The sequence below is a fragment of the Zingiber officinale genome, chromosome 2B (assembly GCF_018446385.1).
Source record: "Zingiber officinale cultivar Zhangliang chromosome 2B, Zo_v1.1, whole genome shotgun sequence".
NCBI lineage: Eukaryota > Viridiplantae > Streptophyta > Magnoliopsida > Zingiberales > Zingiberaceae > Zingiber > Zingiber officinale.
In genome coordinates, this window is record NC_055989.1 from 2450459 (window position 1) to 2467977 (window position 17519).

A 17519-nucleotide genomic window follows, 5' to 3' on the forward strand; every position below is an offset into this window, starting at 1 on the left:
CGCGAATCAGAGGATGGGTCACTCTCCACCATTAATGGAGAGTGATAACTCCATGTATAAAATAAATGAGGATCATCATTCTCTATTAATGATGAAGAATGACTCATTCTCTAATCCACGTTTACGAATCAAAGGATCTCAGCTGATTTTTTATCTATTTCCATTTCTTATGCGCTGTTGACCGTCAGTGTGTTCTAATGTAATGCAACTAGGAAGACTTTAGTTTAATATGGAATTAGTGTCATATTATTATTCTCATGACATTGCCACGTAAGAAAGGTCATTAAGGCGGTTAGAGAGTTGATTTGTTAGAGCATCTCTAATAGGATATTTAGAAATGATATTTCTCTAAATATCATTTTCTCTCAAATATCCCTTATTGTAGGGGGCATTTGAAGGGTGATTGGAAATCATCATGATTTTCTTTTTTTTAACCCACCAAAATGGTGTTATTTTTTTTTATTTTTTTTAATTTAATTAAATTTTGTGGGGGTCACTAAAATGGTGGGTGTCATATTGTTCTTACGTTTGCTTATTGTTTTTATTTAATTAAATTGAAAAAAATAAAAAATGAAAAAAAAATCAAACGTTCAAAAATAAATAAATGTTCATTTTTTCGAACGTTAGAAAGAAACGTTCATTTTTTTGAACGTTGGTAACATTCAATTTCTCCCTATATATATATATATCATTTCTTTTATCTATTTTCATCACTTCCATACCTATTGTCTATAAAAAATTTAGAGAGAAATGGATAAAAATTCTGGTCATTATTTTAGGGATTTGTTCAACTCTCCAAATATCAACGAAAATTCTAGTGAAGAAAGTTCTCGAGTCCGTCCTAATTTCTTCAATCCTTAATTTTCATTTTCCACTCAACATCCACTAAATTTTCAACCTTTTCCATACCCACCACCATATTACCATAATTTTTAAAGTTATACAAATTTTTTGAGTGGCGACCTTCGAGCTCCGTTTTATATATATCCTTCAGAATTTGGCAGAGTAGTCAGTATTTCATGCAAGCCCCATCTCATGGAATTAATCCGCTTCAATCACCAGAGATTCAATCAAATGAATCGAGAAGAGCTAGTGTTGATGCAACTGACAGTGATAAAGGTATACCTTATGTAGTTCTCAATTCATAATTTCCTCCATTCTCATCTGAAATAGAGTTCGACGATATAATTCTCAATCAAGCACCAAAGAAGGGTAACGAATCAGATGAAGACCATAGCAAGTGAACAGTATGGACAGTAGCAGATGATAAACTCCTTGTAACGGCCTACATAATTATGAGTGAAGATTTAGTAGTTGGTAATGCCCAAAAGAGTGAGTCATTTTGGAAATGAGTTATGACATACTTCAATACCAATCGAGCTAAGGGAGCTAAAAAGAGAACTACGGAGAAAGCAAAATCACATTGGGTTTCGCTGAAAAATATCATAAATAGATACAATGGAATCTACAATAAATGGTATAATGATCAACCAAGCGGATGGAGTGACGTGGATTTGATGGTGTGAGCTCATGAAGAATACAAGAGTACTTTTAAAACTACTTTCCAATATGAGCATGTGTGGAGAATCGTGAAATATAGTCCGATGTATGCTCCTCAATCCTCAGAGCGACGGGCTACAAAGAAATCAAGAACATCAGAATCATTAGGTGCACATACTGACTCTTCTAATCCTAACACAACTGTTGATATAGATGATAGAGAAATCTGATCCCATCCAATGGGACAGAAGACAGCAAAGAGGAAAGGCAAAGAAAGAGTAGACCTAATTGATGAATTGAATCAGGCTATGCAACAATCAATGACACATTTAGAAGAGTATAATAACAATAAGAAAGTGGATCAATTCATCCAAGTACATCAACTCCTCGTAATGGACACATGAGGCATGACAGATGAACAACTTCAAAATCATCTAGCGATATGTGAACAACTGAAGAAAAAATTAAATATGTAGTTAATTTTCGTGGTTTATTTTATCCGCTGCATTTTTATTTTATTAATTGTAGTTTATCATTATGTATTTTATTAATTTAATATAGTTTGTATCTCTGTATTTCAATTTTAAATTTATAAAATATTTATATTTGTATAAACTTAAATTTATATGTTATTTTTCTTAAAATTAAATGTAAGTTAATTAAATGGTTGTGGGCCCCATAAATATTTGGTTAGTGAGATATTTGATTGTGGAATTGATAATATTTGAGAGTGAATATTTGATGAGTGGACCCATAAATATTTGATTGGTGAGGTATTTCATTGTGAAAGTTGAGATATTTGAATAGTAGGATATTTGAAGAATGATATGGAAGTAGGAACCATAAATACTTAGGAGAAATATCCCTAATTATTATGGATACCCTTGTACGAGGATGAGAATAGAATACTTGCTATTTATATTTTTTTATATTTTGTCGAATCCTCAAGAGGAGCAAGAAAGAGGGAGTCACATCACCAAAAACGTTTGTTATGCCTTAGGTCAGGAGCGTCTGACTCAGTCACTCTGAATCAGGTTTTCAATAAGGAGAAAAAGAACCGTGTAGAAAGGTGGATCTGTAGAATTGTCAGTGTACCTCTCTATTCACAGGAGCATATTCTTTTTTATATCTTAGCTATATGATAAATCTTTCTTATATGTCTTAATTGATAATGGGATGTCTGTTATATTCTGTTAAAAAAATGTCATATTATATATAAGGTATGTCACCAACATTCTATAATGTGAAAGATCATATCCCCACGGTATAGCTGAGGTGGTAAGTGGATGAAGTTTTGTCACTTGAGGTTGACGGGTCAAATCTCAAGACTGACAAGACGTAAATATCTCGGGCGAGCGTTTTGTTTGCGCGGTGGGGTTGGAGGATTTGAGCATATTAGGTCGTTAAACATCAGACTAATAAAATCAAGTCGGATGGCCTGAGCTTCGAGTGGGTAAGAGCTAAGTTAAATTGAGTAGTTGAGACTAGCTGAGTGGCGCTTGCTTATCAGATTGGTAGAGCTAAGCTGAGTGGAGATGAGTAGAACATTTGGTCGGGTCGATAGAAACAATGCAAGTGGTGTTGTCTTGTCGTCTCAATTTACCTGAACAACTTGCAAACCTTCTCGCTTCGAGTGATCCGAGTGGAGGTGATTTGGTTACCCATCTGATTTTTGACCTCCATCTTAATAGGATTATTGACTTTCTAGATGCTTTATACTCTCCGTTATTATATTTGGTTGATAAAAAATAACAAGTGGTAGGCAATGGACAATGGACAATTAGCAATGGTTGATCCTCAACCTGCCGAAGAGAGGTCGTCAACTGGCAATGCCTTCTCAATCCATCGCCGTTGATCTTGTCCAAAGTCATGAAGCTAGAAAACTGGGATGTGGCAGTCTCGTTGATTGGATGAAGACCTCGCTCTTATCTACAAAATAAAACCAAACCAGGGAAAGGGTCCCTAGTGTTGGCCCTCCGACGCTCAAGTTAGAAGCAGGAGAAGAAAAAGTGAAAGTACTAAGGACAAAGATTCATCTTTCCTTTCTTCATACCTGGCATATTCTTTTATACCTTTCTTAGTGACCCTCTATCTTTCCCTGTTTTAATGATATTAATTACTGATAGAAAGTATCTTTATCTTGGCTTCTTCTCATTTAATGATAGATGAAGTGTTCTTTTTTGTTTTCTTTTTCTCTTATTAATTATCTATCTTTTCCTCTTTTATTATTTTATCGGTTCATTATGTGTACAATGTCAACGCCATACCTCGAGTTTGACGGGTGGCTTGTTCGACTCGGGCTCCTGGCCCACTCAGCTTTCTCTCCTATCGACCAGGTTGATCAAACACTAGTTTACTCAGATGGCCGATCAGATAATGATCCCTCTAATCACCCGATGAGCCGTTTCTCGCTCGGGTGCGTCTGAGCCTTGCTTAAGCCCTGGCGTCAACCGCCTTGACTTTGACTTACACTGTGGCAATTGACTACTCGTGCCAGGTAGGCTCCTCTATCACAAGCCTCCCCTTCAAGTCTAGTCGAAGGAGGCTACAAGTCCGACTGACTGGACAAGATGTGTCTTCCACGACTCTGAGGCACGTTTGTCCCAAATGCTACAGTGTTCGATCAGACTGTGCTCGGTCTGTAATCACTGATTGGCCCACAAGCCAACGCTACTCAGCTTCATTTTGCCATTGTCAGGTTCAACCCTGTGACCCGTTCTTTGCGTCGATCGGGATGCGGAGCAGCGACACTTTACACATGTTTTCCTTTTCCTTACGCGTCCTCGAGCGAGTTCGGTCTTGACTGACGTCATCTAGATTTCTTGAAGACTATGTAAATCCTTGATAGTTATGGCCGAGCACGCGGCCATATCTTTTTAATTAAGTTCATTAAAAGTTATCCGATGACCGAAGGACACGTGCCCCTCATTGTCGTTGCTTGCTCGATGTGACAGGCGGATTTTCTCTTGCAATGAGGCGTGCACCTTTTCAAAATCAATGATGAGATTGATCCGGTCCGGAAGCTGAGTCGGACGGACCGTCGGGTGAGGTGGATGGAATGTTGACGAAGTCACGACGTCCCAGAGGGGGGTGTGCTGAGATGGCTCCCGTGTTGACCAAGTCTTCAAAAGTCCTCTGGTCAACGCTACCTGCAGCCAGCGACCGGGTTAACCCGGCCCCGGTACCCCGATGCTCGAGGCAGATCCAACGAATGTATGAGTACAATACTAAACCATGAAATAATGAAAATGCATATGAAATATGAACGAGGAACGTACCCTGGCCCAGGGGGGCGCCCTCGGATGGGACACGGCTCGAGTTGTCGCGACCCGGAAGAGTGGATGACTCCGATCAAGATGGAGAGCTGGATCTGACGATGAGAAGTTGAATGATGCACTGACCCAGAAGACGAGCTGCAGATCGGGATATAATACCGGTACGCAGACCGGGTTACGAGATCGGCACGCAGACCGGGATAAGACATCGGTACGCAGACCGAGAAACTAGGTCGGCACGCAGGCCGGGATATCAGATCGGCACGCAGGCTGGGGCACAACATCAACACACATGCCCGAATACAACATAAACATACAATTTGAAATATAACGACTGCACGATGAACGGAATACGATGATGGCTCGAAAACCAAATCAATGCCGAATGCGCACAACGGCGTGGATCGGATGTCGGCTGGACGTCGAAACTATAAATTTGCACGGATCGGAGTATGACAATAACTGGGCTGCCAGCGACGTCGTGGATCGGCCGACGACGGTTGATGGTGTGCTACGGAAAATGGAGGAGGGCGGCGGCCCGAGCCCACTCGGTTGCTCAGATTCGATGGTCGCCGTGCGAAGACGCGGGGGAGGACAACGGAGGAAAGGCAACACTGAGTCGGCTCCGGCGAGGAGCGCACAGCTCCGGCGGAGGGAGAGGAGAAAGAGTAGAGGGAGGGCAGCGCTGGGTCGGCTCCGGCGCGGAGAGCTTGAGAGAGAGGGAGAACAGAAGGAAGAGGAGAGGTCATTGTGCTCGCTTGAGGACTCGTGAGTGCGGCATGGGTGGTCCAGCGAGCAGTGAAGCCAACGACGGCAACCTTCTATGCATGAGGTGGCGGAGAAGACCCCTGTTGGTGTTGACGTCGATGCGCCGGCGACGGGGAAGAAGGAGGTGATGGCGACGACGTGAGGGAGCGAGGAGTTGGCGGTGGAGGAGAAGTAGAACGTCCTGTTGGAAGAAATGGAAGGAGCAGCCGGTGACCGACATCCTCGTCGACGGCAGCTACGGAAAGGAAGAAGACAACCTCCCCCTTTGCGGCGGCGACGACATGCGGCGAAGAGAAGGGCGAAGTGGCAACCGACGACGCCTATCAGTGGGAGGAGGGGGAAAAGGAGCAGGTTCGACCCTCCCTTGGCGGCTTGGGGGCGATTGCCTGCAGCGGTCGTCGCTCGATGATGTCGACGAGGGACGAAGAAGGCTCCGTGTCCTCACTGTGCGTCGGGCGCCGAAGGGGAAGGAGAGAGGAAAGGGAGAGGGGCAGTGGAACATCGGCGATGTTGGCGTGTGGAAGAAGAGGAGGTGCGGCCGGAGGCGTAGGAGAGTAGAGGAGGAGAAGGCTGGCGGTGGCCGGCGTCTGAGCCGGCAAAGAGGAGCAGGCCGAGGAAGGCGTGCTGGCGGCGGAGACCCCCACACGGAAAGGAAAAAACTCTCCTTTTTCACATGCTACAGTGCCCTAAATAAAGGTGCTACAGTACATTGACGAAAATGCCCTCCCCCTCTCCACTAATCTCTCCTCTGCCCTTTATACGTAGCCACATCAGAGATCTTCTTCTAGGTTTCCGTGGCTTTAGATCGGACGACTGAGGTCGATCGACCGCGAGGTTTATAAACCTCGCGTGCGTCATCATCTGCCTCATTCTACATCTCCGTCTTCGAACTTTCCAAGAACACTACGTTCTTCCGATGCTCGTAGCGATCTCTCTAGTAAGCTCTTTGTACCTTTCCTCTAGTAAGCTCTTTGTACCCTTGAACCGGATATGTTAAATTTTCCTTAGTGTCTTTTCTTTCAATCGAATTTCTTCATTGTTTCTTGTCGACGTTCATTTCCGATGGCAAGCTCTTCTCAACCTCCTGTCTCCGTCCCTGGGCTCTGGTACACATCTATCGAGTCCAGGTTCGACAGAGGCGATGCTAAGAGTTTGAGAGCTGCCTTTGAAATTCCCTCCGATTATCAAATCGGTCTTCCTTCGGCTTTTGACCGCCCGAACGAGCTGCCTCCGGGTTTTGTATGCTTCTTTAAGGACCAATTTACCATCGGTCTGCGGTTCCCAATCCACCCTTTCTTTTCTGTCGTTTGTAAATATTTTTGTATTTCTCTCCATCAGCTAGTGCCGAACTCTTTTCGGCTGTTGTGCGAGGTCGTCATTTTGTTTCACCTGCACGGTATTCCCCTTACTCCTCGACTGTTTCACTATTTCTATTATCCCAAATTGTTTGAGTCAGAGACTTTTCTCTTCCAAGTCCGATGGTTGTGGGAGAAAAACCACAGACAGAATTGTTAAGGAAACTTTTTTTTTGGAAGAGAAAAAAAACACAGAGATTAAGAAAGAGGAAAGAGAACAAAGGGGTTGGTGGCGGAAGAAAACAAAGAAGAATAAGAAAACTAAAACGCGTAGGAGAGAAGAAGAAAAGGCCTGAGGGAAAAAATTAAAAAGGGCTCGTCGTTTATTGGATGTCCGCCTCAAGAAGTTGAGGGAAGATAAAAAGAGATGACTCTGATACCGTGTAAAAAGAAGAATAGGGAGAGAGCAAGAAATAATATGAGAGTAATAAAATCTATTGTTTATTGATGTTTGTCCTAAGGAGAATACACTATATAATGTTCAAAAAGTATTTGATCAATTGATTAATTAATAAATAATATAATTATTCTAATAATTATAAAAAGAATTATTAGAATAATCCAAATACTAATTTGATTTGATTTGATGATTTGATCTGGTCAATTTTGGTAATTTTCTTTTATCTCTTTTATACAGTGCCAACGCCATACCTCGAGCCGGACGGGTGGCTTGTTCGGCTTGGGCTCCTAGCCCGCTCAGCTTGCTCTCCTGTCGACCGGGTTGACCAAGCACTGGTTTACTTAGATGGTTGACCGGATAATGGTCCCTCCGATCGACCGATGAGCCACTTCCCTCGGGTGCATCTAAGTCTTGCTTAAACCCTAGCGTTGACCGCCTTGACTTTGACCTACACCATGGCAATTAACTTGTGCCAGGTAGGCTCCTCCTTATCGTCGCATCTGCCATCGTGACCCTCCTCCTCTTGCGCCTCAGTGAGCTTGTCTCCGCCGATGCGCTGTTCCTCGATTGCATCATCGCGATGTGAAAGTCACGATTTCGCCGGATGAATTCGGAGCGAAAAGGCAACGAGATCGGACGACCCCACCGAGTTACGCCCCCTTTTCCCTTTCGGCGAGGTGCGAGATCAGCCTAAATCAGATCAACCAACGCCTCATCATCGGCTTGCATTCTGATGCAATCCAATTGGTAATTAGAATCACTAGGCACCTTCCATTCTTGCTACAATCAGAACAGGGACAAAAGAACAATATCAACCATATCAACTGAGTGTTGATTTGGGTCATGCATTTTGCTCCATCTGCATTGATTAGCCTGCTGAATCTGATTAGTTTCCTCATAAATTCTCAGAAAATTCTCATCTCTGTTCCAACTTCACTCGTTAAGAATTTGACATACTGAATTCACCTTCCTGATGAATAATCTTCCACTCAGTAATTTGTTAGTTAGTTCCTAATAATTTTTCAATTAATTAAATTGATTTTTTTGAATACTAGCTGTCTCCCGCCCATCTCAATACATTGCCCCTAAATTGTCAGATTATACGATGCAATTTAATCACACTTTTAAAAAATAAAATAACGTGATAGTTTTATAATTAGTTAAAATTTTAAAAGAAATTAAAGGATTTATTTATTTGTCGTTGTTTGTTTGGTATCTTTATACTGATAAATTTGATAAATAATATAATTGTACGGCGACACGTGCTCTCACTATTTCTAACCACGTGGATGCGCATCCTTGTTCGCCCATGCAAATGTGCATGCACAGTTCGATTCAGGATAAGATCGTTATCCTTACAAACTGACAGAACGGAACGGCATCTGACTTCGCTTCTCTCGAGGCTCCATTCCATCCAATTGACTGTAACGGTAACGGCTTCTCCCTCGTCCTCTTTGTATGTGACTTGCCCCTGGATACACGTGTCCTTTTCATAAATGTGTGACCTTCATCGTTATCGTTATATTGTTCAGGGCCTCATCCGTTCCATAGCCTGCTGCTATTGGTAGGAAGGGTGGAGGCCCACCTAGACACGTAGCGCGTACCTTATCCGCATGCAATATATATAGTAATTTTTCACATATAATTAATTATATGAACTTTTATGAACGTGACAATTTGCATTTTAAAAATTCGAAAATTTGTTTTTTTTTAAAAAAAAAATAAGGCCTAATAGTTGTCACATCTCATGATCCATGGTCCATGGACCCCACCATAATGCCTGATGCTTATTTTATGCCTCATTTGCACTTTTTATTTTATCTTTTTTAAGACACTTTTTAACTAACAAACAAACTTGTGGGCCCAGAAAACATAGCCAATGAGGAGCGAGCGAATACGCCGACCGTTTCATTTTATTATTATTTTATCGTTAATTCACGGGGCAAAGGGAAGTTTTCATTTTCACCCCTTAATTCTGAAGTTTATCTTATTTGTTAGCATGCCCCCTTAGGTTTACATATTTAAAGATGACCTCGAGACAAATTGAATCTGATCCTTTTCTTTCTACCTCTAATTAATTTTTATTATTGGAGCAAAGTCATCTCTTAACGTCTTTCCAATCTTACACTATCTGAAAGAGAATAAATTATAAAAGATATTTATCTTAGTATAACTACTTTTGCATGAAAAACATTACACCTAAATAGATATTTTATACTGATTAAGAAATGATATTAAGATTTATTAGAGCAAATCTCGATGGAAGGGTGACAGATGATTCAGTATAATGTTGTCGAGGATGGCACTCAAGCCATGCTTCATCCCTAATGGGTTGTTTTTGAGATCATTTTGGATTGTCCTTTGAGTTTAAGACAAATTACATATATGCTTTAAAAATATATATTTAATTAATTTGTACCCAGATAATCACATAAGATTATTGACAGTATATTTCCGTTTGTTCGGTTGCCCTCCAAAGTTATGTCAGTCTCTTGAAGACCTGAGATCCGGCGGCCTAAGAGGAATCATCAATGAATACGATGAATAATGTATGAATAATAAAGTAAGATCCCTGAAGTCCTAGCCGAACGAACTATTTTTCTTAGATAGAGCTCCTAGAATAAATCCGTTCTTGAATCGGTTAAATATCCGAGGCCTAGTTCTCCACTCCTTAGGTATGCCTCCCAGACTATAGTTGGTCAGCCCCAAAGTCAGTCGAGTATTCAGACTTAGCTCCTCACTACTCTTTGGGCATGACTCCCAGACAATAGTCGGTTGGCCTCAGAGTTGGTTAGACATACAAGTACCATTTCCCCATTCCTTGGGCATGACTCCAAGACTATAGCCAGTCGGCTCCAAAATTGATCAGACATTCAGACTTAGTTCCTCACTACTCTAGGTGTAGTTCTCAGCATATATTCGTCCCGCTCCAAAAATCGGTCTGACATCCAAATTCCAAATTCAGTTCCTCATTTCTCCTGGGTGCGTCTCCTAGTTTACATCCGCCCGACCCAAGAGCCGGTAAAATCTGACAATATTGTAAAAGAATTACAATAACTTGTCAAAGAATATTCCATTACTCTGATATGTACCTGTAGCCAGAACCTTTCTCCATCATGAAAAGAGCTATTGTACATACTCCACCACTTGACATACTCTGACATTAGGCATTTTCTACCGTCGTATTATTATGAAGATTATTAAAGATGGTATAAAAAGAAGATCATCTCTGTTGACCAGGTAAAGGATGCTACACTATGCTACGCAAGGCTACACATCTATATACGCATACGTATCCACATTATTGTTGATTATTCATCTTCTTCTCTGTTTTTGCTAGGTTATTATTTTGACTTCAGCGTTAGAATACTTGTGCCAAGGACTCTCCACGACTGCCCATCTTCGGTCAACACTTTAGTCATCTTATCGACACTGTTTATCTAACATAATCAATATAGGCTCTCCGACGTTTAATTAAAACATCACATGAGATGAAAGAAACTTGAAAGGATGCGATCAAGAAGACAAAGAAAAAACATGGAATGCTTTAGATATGCAGTATTGTAGTTTTCAGTACTACAACATTGTAGTTTTCTTGCTTATTGTAGTGTAGTGTAGCATCTTGATTATTGTAATTTCCGGTCCTGTAACAGACCGAGAACCTCAGCTTTCTGGGTATTATAGCATCATGGAAATGTGAGAACTGTAGCATTGAAGTAGTTTTTGAGTCCGAATGAAGATCGTAGACTAAATGATTGGGGAAGGACTAATGAGTCAGGAATAAGGTTGGACGATCAAGACTCACATGTTATTTGTTCGAGTAAGATTAAAGAGCAAAATTGAATGAAGTCTGATTAAATATTGAATTGAAGATGATCAATTTAAGTTGAAACTTTAGATATCAACTCGTATGTTCCCTCTTAAAGTCCGATTGACAAGTGGAGTCAAATAAAATCGGATTAAATATGAACTTGAAGGGATCAACTTATGTCATTTTGATGGGGTTAAACATTAAAAAGAAATTCATGTGTAAATTTAACTCTCACACAACATTTTAGGTTAAAGAAGTGATCAATTCTCTACTTATCGATTCATTTTGACGCAAGATATTGTACGTGAGTTCATTTATCAAACATAGTTTGTTTTAAAAAAAAAGTTAAAATAAAAAGTGAAGTATGTTTTAGTAAAAATTGAAAATCAAGGGATTGATTCAGTAAATTGCCCTTTGTCTATCTTTCACTCTCCGTCGCGTTTACTTGCCGTTATCTATTCCTTTATAAATAAAGGCTATACATCTTCTCTTCACCTCACTCTCCGCCGTAAAATAAGAGTTATAGAGAGAGAGAGAGAAGAGGAGGAGGATGGAGAAGATGCAAAGTCTCACCGCCGATGACTCGTCTTTCTCTCCCTCGCCGACGCCGTCGTCGTTCGCGAGCTTGCGAGCATACGGGCAGGCGCTGGCGGAGACGCCCCGGCGGCTGCGGCGGCGAGCCGGATCCGTGACGACCACCTCCGAGGAGATGAGTCGCGTCCGAGCCCGATCGGGCACCGAAATGAATCGGTGCCTGAGGTGGCCGGACCTCGTCGGTCTCGGGATCGGCGGAATGATCGGCGCCGGTGTCTTCGTCGCCACCGGCCGCGCGGCCCGGCTCTATGCCGGCCCCGCCATCGTGCTCTCCTACGCCATTGCCGGCCTCTGCGCCCTCCTCTCCGCCTTCTGCTACACGGAGTTCGCCGTCGATATGCCCGTCGCCGGCGGGGCCTTCACCTACCTCAGGGTCACCTTCGGTGAGTGAATGTTTTGCCACTCTTTCTTCCACGCCATTCGATCCCTAAATTCCCCTTTCCTCTGTCATCGACGCCCGATCTAATTTTATTCGGGACGGGTTTATTTCTACGATTTCTTCGTCTTCGTTTTACATTTATGCTGGGGATTTGAGAAAAATAATCTGAAATGGATGGCGGCGATACCCTGTGATTAGGGGAATTTGCAGCGTTTTTGACGGGGGCGAATCTGATAATGGAGTACGTCTTCTCCAACGCGGCCGTCGCCCGGAGCTTAACCGCCTACCTTGGCACCGCCATCGGGGTGGACACCACCGCCAAATGGAGGTTCACCGTCGCCGTCCTTCCCTCAGGCTTCAACCAGTTCGATCTCCTCGCCGTGGCCGTCATCGTCCTCATCACGGTCTGCATCTGCTGCAGGTAACTAATCAAACTCTCTCTCCTATTCCTTTCGTTGATCGATCGAGATCAACAGAGAAGCCCTGTTGATGTCGCCCCCATTTTCGGTTGGTTTCTCGTCGCTTTCCTCGACCGTATGGCCATCCCCTCATCGTCCTCGGCTCGGATGCCATGTCCTTCTCTATCTGCTTTGTCTCGTCTTCATAAATCGCGAAGCCAATAATGGTGGTGGTTTCGTGCTTTTTGTCCTTTCCCGAAAGATAATTGATCGAATCTTTTGCCCGTGAATGATTAATTCCTAGCCGATTGAGTACTCTGTTTAATCTCTGACACAGCACGAAGGATAGTTCGGTGCTGAACATGATCCTGACGGCGATCCACATCGCCTTCATCCTCTTCGTCATCGTCGTCGGGTTCTGGCTCGGCGACGTTCGCAACCTGACGCATCCGGCGAAGCCGGCGGAGAGCCCTGGCGGCTTCATGCCCTACGGGGTGGCCGGGGTGTTCAACGGCGCCGCCATGGTCTACCTCAGCTACATTGGTTACGACGCCGTGTCCACCATGGCGGAAGAGGTGCGCTGCCCGGAGCGCGACATCCCAATCGGCGTCTCCGGCTCCGTCGCCGTGGTGACGGTCCTCTACTGCCTCATGGCCGCCTCCATGGCCATGCTCGTGCCCTACGACGCCGTAAGTTAACTCCCCCCTTCTCTGCCTAACCTTCTTTTTTTTCTCGTGGGGACCACGTGGTAGCTTTCTCTTTCCAGGTGTACTTTTGAAGTGTAGTACTAATTAATTGATTCAGAGAAATGGACCCGTGACAAATTTATGAAATTAGAACAATTGAACAAAAATTTCATAGTTACCCAACCAACTTTCTAAATTACAAATCAGTCATTTATTTCTAAACTTAGAAAATGATATTTCGACCCTTTTTGGTCGATCTATTGATTATGCAGTTAAAAGCTCGGTAAGTTACCTCGATCAAAGGAGAAAAGTAATTTTCATGAATTACAAGGTGGTAAATGGAATAATCTACTCTTCCGAAAAACAAAGTAAATTTCTTTGAGAAATGTTTGTTATTTTATCCGTACACTGTAATCGCAACCTGAGCGTTGTCAGCCGTCGGTTTCGTCACCTGGTTTTATTTGTTTTTGTTTTTTTTGTCTGCAGATCAACACGGAGTCGCCTTTCTCGGCAGCTTTCGCCGGATCTGACGGCTGGGCCTGGGCGTCGTACGTGATCGGAGCGGGGGCCAGCTTTGGCATCCTGACGTCACTACTGGTCTCCATGCTGGGCCAAGCGCGCTACCTGTGCGTCATGGGGCGGTCCAACGTCCTCCCCACCTGGCTCGCTCAAGTCCACCCGAAGACTGCTACGCCAGTCAACGCCTCTGCTTTACTAGGTCAACTACCATAGTTTTACAATTTTCAAATAAATGCATAATTTTATTTATTTATTTATATTTTTCGGATTTCATTTTAAATCCTTCCTGTTTTTAAATTGCAAAAACATTTAAATTAATCATTTTGTTTATTTTTTAAATTACTAGGTATTTTCACGGCGGCGATCGCGCTCTTCACCGACCTCGACGTCCTCCTCAGCCTCGTATCCATCGGCACCCTCTTCGTCTTCTACATGGTCGGCAACGCCGTCATCTACCGCCGCTACGTCTCTCCCGACGGCTCCGCCAACAGCCCCTGGCCGACCCTCTCCTTTCTCCTAGCCTTCTCCTCCGCCGCTCTCGCCTTCACCCTGATTTGGCAGCTGGCTCCGGCCGGCTCCGCCAAGGCTGCGCTCCTCTGCGTCTGCGCGGCCGCGGCCATGGCCGTCCTCCAGGCGTTTCACCTCCTGGTGCCGGAGGCCCGGGAGCCGGCGCACTGGGGAGTGCCGCTGATGCCGTGGATCCCGGCAGCCTCCGTCTTCCTCAACGTCTTCCTGTTAGGGTCGCTCGATGGGCCGTCGTATCTGCGGTTTGTCATCTTCTCGGCATTCGTCGTCGTCGCCTACGTCTTCTACGGCGTGCATTCCAGCTCCGACGCAGAGGAGAATGGCAATCTACTTCATAGCATCCACCACGCAGGAAGAAGAACTTGCAGTAGCTCACAATTAGTGTGACTTAGAATTTATTTATTTTTCTTCTTTTTCAATTTTTTTTGCTTTGATTAGATGTGGAATATTGTAACAAAAGAAACACATTCAAAAGAGAAGAAAAAAGAAAAAGAAAAAAAGGGGAAAAAAAACAATCAAAGGCCTCTTAAGCTATTTTGTATAATTTCAAGTCAGGATTTTTGTTTCAAACATTTTGATAATGATATTTAACGATGACATTTTCACACATCAAGTCAACCAAAAGATTAACATATAAGGTTGAATTATAAAATTATGAAAAATAAATTATTATATAAGGTTAATGCATTGGAGATCTAATTTAGAGAATTCATACATTATGTAATCTCATGATTGCTTTTCTTCTATTCCTTTATATCATAACAATTAATAACATAATTTGCATGATGCCTTCTATGTGCGACCTTCTATCAAATCGAGCGATTAAAAGAGAACCCTTCATAAGATCTGTGTTTCAGGGACTAACCCTCACTTTCGAGGTGACTTGTTTCCTCCACATAATCCCTCATAAGCCTAGTGTTAGATTCATCCACCATCTGCCACAGCATAAAGAGAGCATAAGTATAAATAGTTTGACAAAAACAACTCGGAGAATCTAGCTTCTTCAAGGAATTTTTTTTTTTTCAAAAAAAAGGCAATCCCGCCATAGCCGGTCCCGAACCCAATTGAAAAAGCGTGAGGGTTGCACGTTAAGTTGTCAGCTAACGTGGATTTTCAGGCAAAGGCAGTTTCAACCTTGAAAGCTAATTTCTTCAAGTTTTCCCACTCAAAATCCTGCTTAGCATATGCAGATCGGACCTGCAAGTAAGTAGATTTATCTTGTGCCACACGGATAAAGTCATGATACTGGAAGTGTTCATGTCATCTTCTACAATTTTGAGTGTACTGACCTCAAGGATTCGCAGAGCTGCAGCCAAATTAAGAGCATAACATATAAGTCACCCTTCGTTTCCCATGTCACTCTTAATAAATTAATCTTTGTTGTCGTCATAATCAAATATATTTTGTGTCAAAGATATTATTGAAGCTATCTGGAGTCGGCTATATGAATCCTCCTACTAACAATAGAATATGACAGTCTAAGATTTTTGAATGCCTATTTTAATATTTCTTGCTCTCTTAAAGCAATCAAATGATTTATCAAAATTTTGAAAAGATGTTTCTTGAAGAAAATGGCATTACCTAAACCCTTATGCCTGGGAGACTCGCGCATCAATCTTTGACAGAACTTTTCCCCATCGTTCAAAGAATTGCCACTGATGAATTCCATCAACTCATCGTATGCCTCACGATTATAGCTCTGTCAAAGGTTGATGAGAAAAAGGAAGACACAAGAATCTTAGACGGGAAATGAATCAATAATTTTTAGTTGAAGGCATACTTTTGTCAATTGAATTGAATACCTAAGCATGCTTCATAAATATGCATTTTTTCTCAGTAAGGTTGTAGAAATATAAAAATTAGGTAATTAGTCTCCAGTTTCTGATTAATCACACTACTTCATATGAAACATTAGGCAAACAATCGTTTTACCCCCTTCTAAAGAGTGTGGGGCTGCCCTGAAGGGGCCGCTAAGGTGACAACTTTACCTTTTGTTCCATTAGGCAAACAATCGTACCAAAATTTAGCATCTTTTGAATGAGAGAAAGTGTCTCTTATCTGCTTGTAATCATCTTTGATATTGGAGTATAGGATCCCCTTCCAACTCAACAGGTCCAACCTACATGACGTAGATCAAACTCAATTACTCACGGGCTTTATTGGAGCATGACCCACAAACAATCCACAACCCTTAAAATCAAATAAGTCGTTACGGCTTGGGACTACCGTCTTCTATAAATACTAGGATATGACAATGGTATGAAAAGACTCTTTCTACCATTTTCTTTCTATTCTTTTAATGGAGGGGATGGTAACTTAGGCATACTTTGACGCGTGTTGATCTATGTAGGTCCGGCCATGGGAGCAAGGGGCAGATCTCCATAATCACAACAACATTGACTAAGTATTTGATGTGAATATGATGACCCACTAACTCATCTACCATCTGAATTCTAGCAGCATGTAGTATGTGGGCTAAGTCACAGTGCTGACAGCAGTTTAATTTGTGTGCTAAGAAGGTTCCAATGGTGGCTTGGCAGGCGGAGAACTGTTTCATCTCATTATAAAGAAGATTTTGTGCAATGGTGTTATGAGATCAACAGTGTGCACTTCAAGGCGACAACTAAGGCAACATCAGAGGCATTTTGTTCCCTTCTCAGTCCAGGAACTGGATCATTGATTTTGACATATCCGTTCAGTTCATCAGCTTTCTTCATTGACAAGTGCAGAACTAAACCTAACTACCGCCTTTAATTTCAAGACTTCGACGAAGTAGTAGAGGAAAAGATTATCTATCTTGCAAGCATAGGCATCAAATAGAGAGGATCAAAAGGTAAGCGAACGACCTCGAGCTGTGCCAGAACGATCTTTACAGCGAGGTAAGTGAAGAAATCCTGTAGATTCCTCGCAGCCTTCGCCTCCGGGGAAGCCTCCGCGAACCCTAAATCAATCCACAGTCATATATGCCACCACATGAACAGATCGAAGGGGAGAAAAAAGATCGATTTATGCAGAGTTACCTGGAACATACATCTTCTGGCAGCGGAGTTCGCGGGAGGCGAGCAATCGCTTCCTCGGCGGAGACGGCGAGCGGCGACGGCAAGGGAGAGCGATGGATCCGCTCTTGAGTGTGACGACGCAGGAGTTGGAGAAGAAGGGTGTGGCGATGGACTCCATCTCTCGCTCGCTCGCTCGCGGTAGGCCACCAGTGAAATAGGCATCCTTTGCCAGAATTAATATGAATATCTGGGCCTCAATAGAAAAATATAAAATAAATAAATAATAAATATTTGGTGCGGCATCTGGGCC

General features: G+C 42.7%; 2 protein-coding genes across 4 annotated transcripts; one reads left to right on the top strand and one right to left on the bottom strand.

Moving 5' to 3' along the window:
- Positions 1 to 11613: 11613 nt before the first annotated feature.
- LOC122045062 (cationic amino acid transporter 6, chloroplastic-like) lies at positions 11614 to 14799 on the top strand. Its single transcript, XM_042605116.1, has 5 exons — positions 11614 to 12086; positions 12281 to 12503; positions 12818 to 13169; positions 13653 to 13884; positions 14032 to 14799. The coding sequence occupies exons 1-5, from the start codon at positions 11660 to 11662 to the stop codon at positions 14595 to 14597; spliced, it is 1800 nt and encodes a 599-aa protein (XP_042461050.1). The 5' UTR covers positions 11614 to 11659; the 3' UTR covers positions 14598 to 14799.
- Positions 14800 to 14906: 107 nt separating this feature from the next.
- Positions 14907 to 17437, bottom strand: LOC122045063 (chaperonin-like RBCX protein 1, chloroplastic). 3 transcript variants are annotated; one of them, XR_006129893.1, is made up of 6 exons: positions 17231 to 17437; positions 17057 to 17151; positions 15792 to 15909; positions 15500 to 15516; positions 15271 to 15407; positions 14907 to 15145 (listed from the first exon to the last, which is right to left on the bottom strand). XR_006129893.1 is itself a non-coding variant. In XM_042605117.1 (6 exons), exons 1-6 carry the CDS (start codon positions 17385 to 17387, stop codon positions 15071 to 15073), a joined length of 525 nt encoding a protein of 174 aa, XP_042461051.1. In that variant the 5' UTR covers positions 17388 to 17436; the 3' UTR covers positions 14907 to 15070. The 3 variants fall into 3 exon arrangements, 1 of the variants encoding a protein (XP_042461051.1); XM_042605117.1 differs by having other exon boundaries at positions 15345 to 15407; positions 17231 to 17436; XR_006129892.1 differs by having other exon boundaries at positions 15271 to 15516.
- Positions 17438 to 17519: the final 82 nt, after the last annotated feature.